Here is a 12,733-nt window from a genome sequence, read left to right on the forward strand (position 1 = left end):
TCTTCAGGACATAAAAAGGGTTGTTTTTTTGCTTGTAAGTATGTGTGATGCTGAATGCTTCTTCTAGACAATTTTTTTTTTCCTAAAAAGGTGAACAAATGACACAGACAACATAATGTAACATAAAAGTTCTGTCTGAGAGAGAGGGGGAAGGACCAAAACAGAAAGAAACCAAAGCTACATTGCATGACTAGTGTTATTTCTGCGTACTCTAGGCTTTGTTTAAAATCTGAAGGAATTTACTCAATTTTAACAGCCAGCAACGACCTGAAAGTTCTCAAGAAAGCCAGGCAGACTATACTACTCTAGTGTACCACCAGCTTTGTTAGGCAGACTACAGAAATGCACTTTGCTCTGAAATTACATTCTAGTCCTGACAACAACACGTAGAGGAAATTTGGCTAAAACAACCTATTTCACATGTGAAACCAAAGTCCCACATGAAACCAAACATAGTGTGTGGCCACTCAGTCGATTAAAGTGCAGAGGACATTTTTAATCACAAAAGTAGTCCTATTAAACCAACTGGTCTATTCAAAGCAAAAGTCTTTGCAGACACCTGCGGAAATGAGAGCTGATGAACTCTGTCACTCATTTTCAGATACACAAACACCTTCCTTTTTTAAGTGTGAAACAGCAACACTGAAATTCAGCTCACACGTAAGGGTGTAGTACTGCTTATTCATGTAACAATTTATTCCCTTGGCTGGATTTGTTTTCTAACACTTTTAAGGCTTGTAGAATGATGTAGTAGTTAGAAGATTTCAAACCAACATCGTGGATTACTGTCTCTAAAGTAAAAAGAATACGTATTGCAAAGATTTCCTGCTTTCTGATAATGGATAAGAGACCACAAAGAGTCACTTAGAAGAACAGATAAAGGCCGAGGCCCTTTGTTATCACCTTCTAGTGGTTTCACAATCTGAAGCTTTTCTGGTAGGTAGGAACGACTGCTGATGGACATTCCTGAATATCCAGTGAATTCTGAAAATCTGGAGTGAGTTCCCAGAGACATGATGCTTTCTGTCGGAGTAACGGAACCACTACGGAGTTCCCCCTTTTCTGCCAGTTCCCGCAACTTCCTTTCCTGCTCCTCTTCAAAGAACTTCCGCTCTGAGAGGTAATTCTCCCGCCTAAGGGACAGCCTGCGAAGGGCAGTCTCTAGGTCACTGGAGCCTGGTGTCCCTGGAGTTCCAGGCTTCTTCATTCTGTCTTCATTCCTAAAGCACAAAAGGACAAAAACGAGAAAAAAGAAAAAACGTGGGGGTGGGAGAAAGATTATTTGAGAAACTCAAAATTTTCACGTGACAGTTTTGAAGCATTCAAACTTCAGATTACTATGCTTGGAAACAACTCCCCACACTTCAAGAGAGCTGCTCTAAGGCAAACGCCAATATTTTCTTTCTTTTAATACCAAAACTGTTTTGAATCCTAGTTCCTGGCTGGAAAAGCTGTGCTTTAGCTAAGAACTTTCCCTTACAAAGAACTGATATGTTTACTAATCTCTCTTTTATGATTATATAAACTCAAGTGAGAATGCCAACTCTTTTAGAGACAGTGTTGCAAGAATATATCAATAAGTCACACAAGCACACTATGATGGTCAACATTCGTTGCTTGTTTTGAGACATTAAGTAGTTTTTCCTATAGAGTATATGAAGGATAAGCTGGACCTACAGTGAGGGAAGAGACACAAGTAGCTGGAAGGTAAAGTTCTAACTTCACTAACTAGTTTACTGCATATCTTTTCACAGTAGGTTTCCAATGTTCACCTATACATTCACCACATTAAATCAAAAGAGCAGATTGTGGTTGCAACTTAGGTCAGAACTCTATAGCACTGATGTGCAACTGTAAAAAATGTAAGTAAATGCAAGTACTGATCCACGTTTGCAAAGATAATGTGTGGTTTCATGTCACTAAGTGATAATGCAATGAAGAGGTGCAAATTGCAGAAACTGATACGCGGTGCTTTCAAAAAGCATTAGTGTTGAAGAACTAAAAGCACCAAAAAGTAATATTTGAAGATAGCTGCATAATATTAGATGAAAAAAGGAAAATTGAAACTCCTTGCCTCTATGGCAGAACTAAGAACAAAAACCAAAACAAGTAAAAAAACACACAAAGTCAAATGCTACAGTACTGACCCATTCTCAGAGTCTGTCTTTAGGATGATACTGTTTGTCTTGTTGTCTATCACAATGTTAGAGATGTCTCCCCCATAGAAACTGGAACGTGGAGTGCTGACACAGCTGGAAATGAGTGAGTTCATTGCAGAAGACTGGTTGGAGCCTGGGATATTCATTGGTGACGGAATCATGGATCTTTGCTTGACAACTTGGTTAACATTTCTCACTGTCTCGAAGACCCGCTTCTGATGACTGGTAAAACATACACACTCAGTTAATCATCATTAAAAACAACCAGATAAAGAGGTAGCAACTTGTTAATGACCCTACCACTAACCACCTTTCCTTTATAGTATCAGTAAGAGAGAGTACATGTAGGGTCCATCTTCATTACAGTCTTGCCATCACGTTCAAACCATCAATGTAACACGCCATGCTAGAATATTTTAGACAGATTACTGGAGAATTATGTGTATGTATTCCCTCAAATATTAGCACAAATTAAGTGAAAAAGCATTTTAGCTTGTTACCTAAAAAACCCTTTAAGTCACTGTGTAGAAACAAGTTTTTAAAAAACAAAACTAACACCGATTCAATTCTTAATTATGAGCTGGATAATCCATTTCAAAAGGGAATCTGGATTTATTCCATGACAAGCAAGCCTTGTATCTTTCCTTTCTGTAAGGAATTTCCCACCTCCTTAAGCAGCATTCAAAAAAAAAAAAAAAAAAGGAACAAATGAAATACAATACAGCAAGAGTCTAGATAGAGGCTGTCTGTCAGGGCTGAAAATATAACTTTTGACCTACTTATACAATTTGTTCTTTATCACCGTTGTCCTGATATCACAAAACATCATCTGCTTCAAGATAAAGATCAGGTGACACTTCACTAGAAATTTCCTGACAAAATAATTTTTCTCTGTACCCTGGTGCAGAAGTACTACTGCTTTGTTTTGCATTTCAACAAAGGCTGAACAACAGAACAGCCCATTCCTGCCAGCTTAGAGGTAGCACTGCAGTGGTATAACAGTGACATCACGCCTCCCACTATCTAACATCACTGGAATTTCTGTCTTGTCTAGGAGTGCTCAACAGTTGCATTCTTCATATGCAGGCTGCAAGTCTATAGCCATTTGTCTGCAAGATGATGAATCTAAGAGCATCTATCAATAAAAAGCCCCACAGAGCTTTCACTGCTGAGTAAATAAATAAAACCCATGAGAGCTACGCAACCTAAAAGGTGTTGTTCTTTGGTATATCCATAGCAATATAGAAGAATTCCTAAAGAAACTAAACTGTTCTTAAGTTAGGTTAATCTGGAAGGACTAAAGGAACCTCTAAAGTTTGAGCGTGCTCATATCTTTTCCACCTTACAATTTTTAACCAACATTTCCCTCTCAAAGCCTCTTTACTGTTCTTGGCTCTTACTCTGAAAAGATTAAGAATATGTCAGACTGTTTGTAAATACACCTGGAAGGTTTCTTGGAAGCAGGTAGTCCTCTCTTTGTAAAATGACAGGTCAAAAAAGGTAAAAGCTTTAAAACATCCCCCCTAATTAGGATTAAATTGTTTCAAATTAACCAGTGCATGCTTTGTTCAATTAGGCAAGATAAACCTATTGGAGTACACATTCAACTTATGTCAGTAAAGCCTTTTCTGCCAAGCTGTAGCTAACTTTAGCTTTTGGACCTTAGTAAGTACTTAACTTGTTTCAAACCACTCTTGTTTAATTCAAGAGAGCATTAGCAAAATGTAAGCTAACTAATTTACACAAGTGCAATTGGCATCAGACTGTAAGTACACAACCACTCCAAATCCCTGTCTACATAGATGTTTTCTCTCTAAAAATCAGATTCGATCAATAATTACTTCGTAACTTCTGCTCTAATGCCTGAAAAGAGAACTTAAGACTGAACTCGTCCTCCAAACACTACAAGAAAATCCTAGCATGGTAACACACAAGAAAACCCATCTTTTTCATTCTCATGTTCATGAGACAAGACAAAACCTCTATATGGAGGTTTTCTTATATACAGTTTTTTGTTAAGTTACCATATAACCATCCCAATAACAAAATAATTTGTTATCCTTTCCCTGTATCATTGAAACTTCCCAGAAATATTTACTTCTAAACCACCAGCTCAACTGTATCCTGTCTTTTCCTTTCTAAACAAACACTAATTAGCTTCAGATAGAAACAATCAATTAGGAAACAATTCTTTTCAGTCATACGCCAAGTCAGGAGAGTCAGGTTCATCTAGATGCAGCTCCTTCCTCATTGACCCTTCTATCTCTGCTGCCAAAGAATCCTGTTAAAGATATGTACAAAAGGAAAACAAGTATCTTAGTATTAACTGTCACTGCAGAAAGCAATGGATTAGTTCTATAAAATACCTAACAAATAGTGAATTGTCATTCATATATATATATATATATATATATATATATAGGTTTAAAAATGAAAATAGACTGGAAAGTTGGAAAACTAATGAATATATTTAAATAGGTGTCAAGTTACAGCTTAGTTCCATACTGCTTCTGTAGTCATCATCTGAGGAGACATGATAGCATCTGACAAAAATCCTGAAAAAACATTACAGACAACAATAGATTCCAGGTTTCTGAGGATTTCAGAGTAAATTCCATTCTCAATGACACCTTCCTTTCACAAAAAATGTTTTGCTAGATTTCTTCTTATTTAAAACCACCAGAAAACACTCTTCCCTTTTACATTATCCACTGACCCTCAAAACAGAGTTCTTGGAATAAAATTATTAACATACTTCCCCCATAGTGTTGAAGGTTACCAGATCTCAGTCAGTATACATTACTGCCTAAATGTAGTAGAGTACACTTGTACTACCCAGCTCCTTGAATCAACATTTGAAAACCATTCTTATACAAAACACACAAGTATATCTAAGCACAAGTATACTTTTCTCAGCTTTCAACTGTATTTGTGCAAATACAACTTAGAATATTAAATGTTTGCACTTTAAACTGGCCTATGCTCTACCTCAGAAGAGACAGTGAATAGTGAAGGCAGTTTACTTCTTGTGAGCAGAAACCAACTTATTTGTGTTCTTTCTTAGCAGTTAAGATGAGGCATGGCTAAAGACAAGGAGGGCAGACTAGATTAGATTAATGAAATTCAAAAGAAATTTCAAATAAAATCAGGCACTGAACATTCCTAGATGTTCTTACTCAATCTTTTCTCATTTGATTGAGTGTACTGCATATTCTGCATGCTTTAAATGTACAATGTCATAATCAAATGCAATTAATTAAATAAAGTTGATTAAACCAGCAAGATCACCATAACTAATTCAATTCCTGAAGAACTAGAGTGTATAGCACAAGTGACAAGAAGGACGCCACATCCAGGAGCCATCAGTTACATAATGAGGAAGTTACATGTCCAAGGATACTGAAGAAAACCTGGAAGCACCTACTGAAAACCAGACTCCACCATACACAAGATGCATATTTTAAACAATCTATAGCCCTGCCCATGATTTATAGCCTGGCCAGCTTCAGGTTGCAAATGTCACAGTGAAAACTACCAACTTCACAGCATCACTGTTCCAGAAAAAAGTATTCAGAATCAATCACTCAGGTATTCTGTAACACTACAAATACATATTCCACTCATGCTCCTGTCTGCATCCCATCCGTGGGGCTGTAATTCAGGTGTAAGCATTCACATTTCCATTGTTGGGTTGTTTTCTGAAATGTTTTGGGTTGGTTTTTTTCCCTTAAATCTGCTTACCATAGGGAAGAGGCCGAGGGAGTGGTACCGACGTGAAATTGCATTTGGCATAGTCTTGTTCCTAAGGTTTTTCAGCTCTTCTTGAGCCTCATGAAGCATTTCCATGCACTCTGCATACTTGTCTTCCAGCTCACGCAACTACAACATAGACAAAACTGTCTAAGACCTTGTGAGCTGCACTATAGTCATGAGAAGCCCATAAATTGTTTTAACATGATTAAGGATAATGGTTTAGGGAAGAATATCCCATTTTAAAGGAAAGTAACTCCAAAGGGTGAATTTACTAACACTGAAAATCATGAATAACTTTGATGAGTAACAGGAAGGGAATACTGTGAAGTTTTAGGCTGATGATTAACAAGGGAGAAGGAACTGGTGGCTCTAATTCTTATCCTCTCTATCTAGATGAAGTCATTGTCAAGGATAAGATATGGAACTAAACGTGTTTAGTCTGATCAGCTGCAGTAGTTCTTATTTGCCTGATTATCACTATGATGACCAACATGGCAAGCATGAGAAAAGAACAAGATACTGCACAGTGTCCCAAAAGACCTAAGAATTTTTTAACTAAGACTTATATATATATTTATATAACTTCCAACAGCCTAACACCATGCCTTATATAGCTTGACCTTCTCAGAAAACACACCATATGTAATCACTCTATGTGCAGATGCCTGCATACCTTCGTGGTTTTTTCAGCTCATCGGCCATTTCAGCAAAGCTGGGCAAAGAGGCAGAAGCCTGAAATTACTGCAGTTCTACAAGTTTCATAAAAATAAGCTACTTGGCTTAGGAGCAGAGACTCCAATGGAAAAGTATGAGCTTGACCTTTGTGAAGCACCACAGATACAAAAAGACTAGATAAGTGGGGAAAAGCTTCAATGAGCATTCCCATCTCGTTATTCAGGATAAGTTTTGCTTACCAGTCTAGAGAAGATACCCTCCAAAGGGGTTCTTAAACAGCCCATAAGCCTCAGCTTTTCAAAATGTGTGCCCATTTAAGCAGGAAAGAACAGGAAGAAAAAGTTCTGATCTCTTCTGGGAACAGAAAAATTACTTCACTCATACATATGTATATATATATGGAACATTTTTTAATGCTTTTGATCCAGTTCACATTAAGACTCCCATGTTAAAGCAAACATCCACTGACCTACTACTAAATTCTTCTAATACTAAGCAGTGTACTTACCTCTGCTGTGAGCTGTCTCTGAGCATCTTTAGCTGCTCCCAAATGTTGAACAAGTTCTTCATTTTCAACTGCACACTAAAATATGTCAAGAAACATTATCACAGGTCAAAAGATTTCAGTATTTCTAATGTCTGTATCATACACTACAAGTAAATAGGAAAACTCACACTTTCCTGAAGACCCTCTTTGCAGCAATATTAGCTCATACCTCTTATTTTAAAAACATTTACAAAACATTTTAAAATGTTAACACAAGGTGGCACCCAGCATAAGCCTACACCCTGCAAAATGAACCCCTCAAGGTCATAATACAAACGACTATCTGCTCACTGAGATACTTGTACTGATATTCTCATTTTCTCAAGTTTAGTGCAGATTTTATTTAATATTGAAAATAAATACCAAATACAGTAAGTGCATTTAACACAAGTATTTATAATATATGTATGCTTTCTAGTCAAGAATGATACTAATATCAGTGACAACCAGATAAGGAGGTTCAAAATCAACTTTAGGCTCTAGCACTTATAAAGTTGTAACCTATCTTCCAGTTAACAATGGTAGCAAATCACAGCAATGATCTTGTAACTGGATTCCTTACAGCTTTTGCCTTTTTCTGCAGATCAACAATCTGAGAGAGAAGATGGGTGATTTCTTCCTGCTGCCGGGCAGCATCTTCAGTTTTCTTTGCTAACTCTTCGGAGATGTTGGCAATCTGTATGTTTGCATCCCCTTTAAGATAAGTGATTACAATCACCATTACAGTATGCAAAGGCAGAAAAGTAAGCAGAAAGATGTTCTTTTAAAATGTCACTTGACTCAGCAGAACCCTTCCACAGAATGCAGCAACATTTTTGGTAGGACACAAAAACAGAAAGACAAAGTGCTCATGTTGCAAAGGAGACTGTCCTTTCCCTCACACTAACATTTTCTACCCTGAACTATTTTGCATGTGAGAAGGATTGATTAAAAAAAAAAAAAAAGACATACTTAGCTCTTTCACGCAGTCATTGACAAGCTGTTGTTCTTTCTCTTCATAAGTAATTGTTTCAGTCTTCAGTTGACAGGCCTATTCAAGACATCCACAAAAAATATGCTATATTAGCACGTTTGTTCTCTGCCAGCCTGCTGCTGCATTTCCATCTGCTTCAGAAAGACAAAGTTTTCTAATCACTCCTCTAAGAATAGGGTGAAAAAAAATTTTTTTTGCCTGCCTTCCTTCATGTTCTGGATAAAGGGGCTGGATGAATACTCTGCAGAGCTGATACTGCCTACAGTTGCACCAGTATCCCCTCGTCTCCACAAGATGTCACCTGTGTACTTTATATTTGAAAAATAAAAAGTCCCAAGTGTACAAAAGCCACATACACAAAGCTTTTATCTCGTTACCTTAAAAAAGGGAGATATCTAATGAAATGCACAATTTAAATACTTGAAATTAAAAAGAAAACCACCAGACCATATCTGAAAATTCCTAACACTGTAACTGTATATTCCACATAAAATCCTAGTGTTGTCTCCTTTCCTGATTTGTCTTTTCCTCTCCAGCCAGCTGGCTCTGTCTGGCACCACCTTGATGAGCCTGTAATGTATATCCAATGCACAGACACACAGAAGGCACTGAAAGCTGTGAAGGCTTGGATACTTTGGATTTGGTTCCACGCTGCTCCTGTTTTATGCCATTGGCCCATGATGTCAAAGGTGGATGTTGGTGGTATGGCAATGGAGGTGGAAACTTCCCATCAACACCTCATTACACACTGCTGCTGTGTGACAGATGGCAGCAGAGGGGCAATCTGAAAAAAATGGTGTCTGATATTGAAGTGTGTCTGAAGCAAAGGTGTGAAATTTAATTCCTTCATGGATTAAAAATAGCACCCACAGACGTCCATTGATACTCGCTGAATGTTTGTGGAGATAAAACAGATGATGTGAGCACAGTGAGGCAGTGGGTGGTGCATTTCACCAGTGGGTCACCTCTGCTAGTGCAGACTGCTATGATGGCAGCACATAGGCTCTTGCTTATCACTGTCAAAAATACATAGCTAACAGTTGTACCTATATTGAAAAAAAGAGACTTTTGAAGCTGAGAATTTTCTATCAAATAGCATTATTGCGCTCTTTGCGTTGGTTGTAGCTTCCATGGAAATAGTTCAGAGGTATTACTTTCAGAACAACTTTCCTAGATGTGGCCCTAGACAATTCCTCCTCATTTAACATGGCCCAGACAAGACAAAAGGTTAGACACCCATGCTGTATGCCCTAGCATATTCTGCTGGAAAGGAAATTGCTAGGAATGTAGCTTCATGAAGCTTCTGTTTCAGTCTTTCCTTCATTTAGGAAGGATTAAAAAAAAGTGATTAAGTACCTATAAGGAGATCTTTGTCATTCACGGAATTACATACCCTTTGTTAGATGCTCCCACAAATTTTAATACACACCTTCTCACTACCTGTGTTCCAGCATTTAAATGAACAACTGTATTAAGGAAAACACAAAGTGTACAGTTTCACCTCAGATCTAAGCACAACATTCTCTTCTTCAAGGTCCTTGAGTTTCTTCTGAAGAGAATCCAAGTGAAAGTAGTTCTGGACAGAGGAGGAAGACTCGTTCCTCTTAAGCCTTGATTAAAAAAAATTAAAAAAATCAGCAAGTTTTAACTCATTTTTACCTGCATCATGGCCAACCTCACCAGAAAATAGGCTGAACAGAGGTCTCAAACAGCCAGAGCCACATGAAATATACCAAGACTATGAGAAAAGAAACGACTTTACCATAGTAATTCAACAGCTCCATGATTAATGCTTCATGGAATGCAGCAAGAACTTTGTAAGCAAAGGCAGACATTCCCTCACAGTCTTCAATGTTATTCAGCCAACTAATTGCCTGGAACATGCAGTATAAGCCATGCTTAATTTTTTCTTTCTGCTACTGAAAACAGCATGGCATTTTTCACTGCGTCCTCAGGTTCTTCAAGCACAAAGGTCACCCATGTGGAACTTTCTAGAACAGTGTGCAAAGGAGATGCGGAGCAGCCGGGTAGAATGAATCAATGTTGGCCTCACACCCACAGTGATATAGTTCCTGAGAAAGTCACAGTGCTGTATCAGCAGCCTTCCTATCTACTTTCCCCTCCTGACTCTTGTTTGCACCGGTATAGCCATCTAGTTCAATGCAAATCTTTCCAGCTGGTGCTGTGCACCAAGTTCAGAGTTCCATTTGTATGTCCAGCTTATACGGGGATCATTTTACTACCATTCTACCATTTTACTACCAAAGTTATGAAAACTGTCTGAACTGCCCTTGCTTAGTACCAGACAAAGATTCAGTATTGCAGATTGATAACTTACGGAGTGGAACAGATGGACTCTGGCTCACTTTCTTCAGCAGCACTCGTATAGAACTGGAGCAGCTCATCTTTCATGGACAGTTCATGCCGTAACTGAGAAACCTGCACAAAGAAATAGCTTGCAGATCAGTAACTTGCATTTCTATACATATTGTCAAAGTAAACTTACTATCAATTGCTTACTTATCCTTCAAGCACCACCTTCAGGCTAAATCAAGTAGCCAAAAGTAGAAAAGACCAGAAAACACTCCTTTTTTGGAAAGAAATGATAACTTTAAAATAGACATTTTATTTTTTAAAAATACAAAAATGCAATTATCCACTGATACTAAGGAAGATGAGTGACCCTGAATCACTAATGCATTAGTCCAGATCCACATTCAAAGAAATAAATTTACTGAAATGACAGAGCAAGAAATGAATGTTGACACAATCAAACCAAAATACTACTTCCCACTTATATAAAACAACTGTCACCACCTGGATTGGATACAAACCTTTCAGACAGAGACTATAGATTAAATTATTATAGTGCTTATGCAGCAAGGCACTTCTGGGACTCAGTTGCCTGCTGAGTTGCACAACAATGCAGAGTGGCAGGTGCCATTCTCAGGTGGCTGCCAGCCAATTTCTGGGTGTAGTTTGGGTCTCTGGTGACTCAAAACTTGAGAATAGCAAAGCAGTATGAGGCAGTCTAATCCATGAAATTAAAATGAACATAATGTAATGGAGTGGTTAATATTTCCTGTAATTCCACAAAGTTAACATGGTTAATTCATATTTTGATTTGGTTTAAAGGCAACACAGTAATACTTATGCAACTTTACTGTTGCAATTTAAGACACTAGTGTTAAGAGATTCTATTTCCTTTGCACAGGTACAAATAACATAAATGATGAAAAAGATGTCCTCTCCCACTTTCATTGCAAGACTTGGTCCTCAGCTTCCACTTCGCAATGCACAAATTGCAAAGCACATCTGTTTTCATTAGATTTCTATATTTGTATCGTAGACCTATTTATACTTCCAGTTATTAGTAGCAAAAAAAAAAAAATTGTCAATAGAAGAGATTTATGCTACGTTACCATCAACAAAAAGATGGAACAATATAATAAAGCACTTAAACTGTGCAGAATTTTAAATTAATAAAGTCATATACTTTACTAAGGCTACTCTGCAGAATTACACTCTGTGAAATGCACCAAAGTCCTCTTGAGACATGGATTCTAAAAGGAACTACACATTTCTAAAAACACAAAACCACAATTCATCCATGAAACAAATTCAGTGCATTCAGCTGGGGAGATTCATTTTCCTCCATTTCAGGGATAGCTAAAAGGCATTCCAAAACAAGAAATCTAATTATTTCCAGCTCAGCCTTTTCAAGTAACAAGGAATCAGATATTTTTGGTGGGTGGACACTAGCTCATCTCTAGCTTTTTCTATGCTCTTCTTCTATGATACGAAACAACTGAGCATAGTATTTTTACTGCTATTTTCAAGCATTTCACTTCTTCAAAAGAAGGCAAACAGCCAGAGAGAGTAACCTGTTAAAGGAGCAGGACAAGCTGAATGATACACAGGAAGCTCTCTCTGAATATCAGAAGCCCTTTTTTTATGCTATGGGGGACAGAGCCCACAGAGCATAGGTTGCCCACAGAGGTGGTACAGCCTCCCTCCTGGGAGATCTTCAAACATCATCTGTACCACATGGTCCTGGGCACCCTGCTCTAGGTTACCAGTGTCACGACATACACACCAACAAAATTTAACTTTGTAAATTACACATCATTGTCTCTACCACAGAAACCACATATCCCTCAAACAAACCATTTTAAGCAGTTTTCATGGAATTTTAAAAGCTCCTATTCAATTCTCTTTTCCCTTGTCTATAGATACAGTTGTCTTAGTTACTATTTTGTTCATATATTAAAGATTCAGCAATAATAGGAGATGTAAAATTACTAGAAGAAGATTTTTAATATGAATGCCATCAGATTAAAGCCTGATGAGCTCTCCCTCAAAAGCATCAATTTCTGAAGGAGTCAAAATGACAGTGTGAAAGATGGATGCTGAAAAAACATATGGCCCAATACATCAAGCCACCTGGTAAGAAGCTTATTTTTGGTGCTAATGCTGCTTCTGAGTCCTCTAAATAAAATCAGACCTGTCAGAGGAAGCCATTCCCTGTTTCCCTCCTTTTTGCATCAAATTCTCTGTTCTGGATGTATAGAGTATGAAATGCCCTTCCCTACCTTGCCCAGTCACTATCCACACACTTAAGTCAAT

The 12,733-nt window shown here is 37.8% G+C and overlaps 1 protein-coding gene across 7 annotated transcripts in view; it reads right to left on the bottom strand.

Annotated features, from left to right (window-relative positions):
- Nucleotides 1-12,733, bottom strand: part of TRAK1 (trafficking kinesin protein 1) — a 135,213-nt gene that overhangs the window by 20,511 nt on the left and 101,969 nt on the right. For all 7 annotated transcript variants that reach the window (XM_065752758.1, XM_065752755.1, XM_065752756.1 and 4 more), the window contains 9 exons: nucleotides 10,446-10,546; nucleotides 9,609-9,717; nucleotides 8,086-8,164; nucleotides 7,697-7,827; nucleotides 7,096-7,170; nucleotides 5,901-6,038; nucleotides 4,364-4,440; nucleotides 2,148-2,381; nucleotides 904-1,220 (listed from right to left, as the gene is read on the bottom strand). In XM_065752758.1, coding sequence (XP_065608830.1) covers nucleotides 904-1,220; nucleotides 2,148-2,381; nucleotides 4,364-4,440; nucleotides 5,901-6,038; nucleotides 7,096-7,170; nucleotides 7,697-7,827; nucleotides 8,086-8,164; nucleotides 9,609-9,717; nucleotides 10,446-10,546 — 1,261 coding nt within the window. The remainder of the gene's footprint in view (nucleotides 1-903; nucleotides 1,221-2,147; nucleotides 2,382-4,363; nucleotides 4,441-5,900; nucleotides 6,039-7,095; nucleotides 7,171-7,696; nucleotides 7,828-8,085; nucleotides 8,165-9,608; nucleotides 9,718-10,445; nucleotides 10,547-12,733) is intronic.

This window comes from Cyrtonyx montezumae, unplaced genomic scaffold (genome assembly GCF_038088225.1).
Source record: "Cyrtonyx montezumae isolate F1298 unplaced genomic scaffold, pur_monq_1.0 scaffold_8, whole genome shotgun sequence".
Classification (NCBI taxonomy): domain Eukaryota; kingdom Metazoa; phylum Chordata; class Aves; order Galliformes; family Odontophoridae; genus Cyrtonyx; species Cyrtonyx montezumae.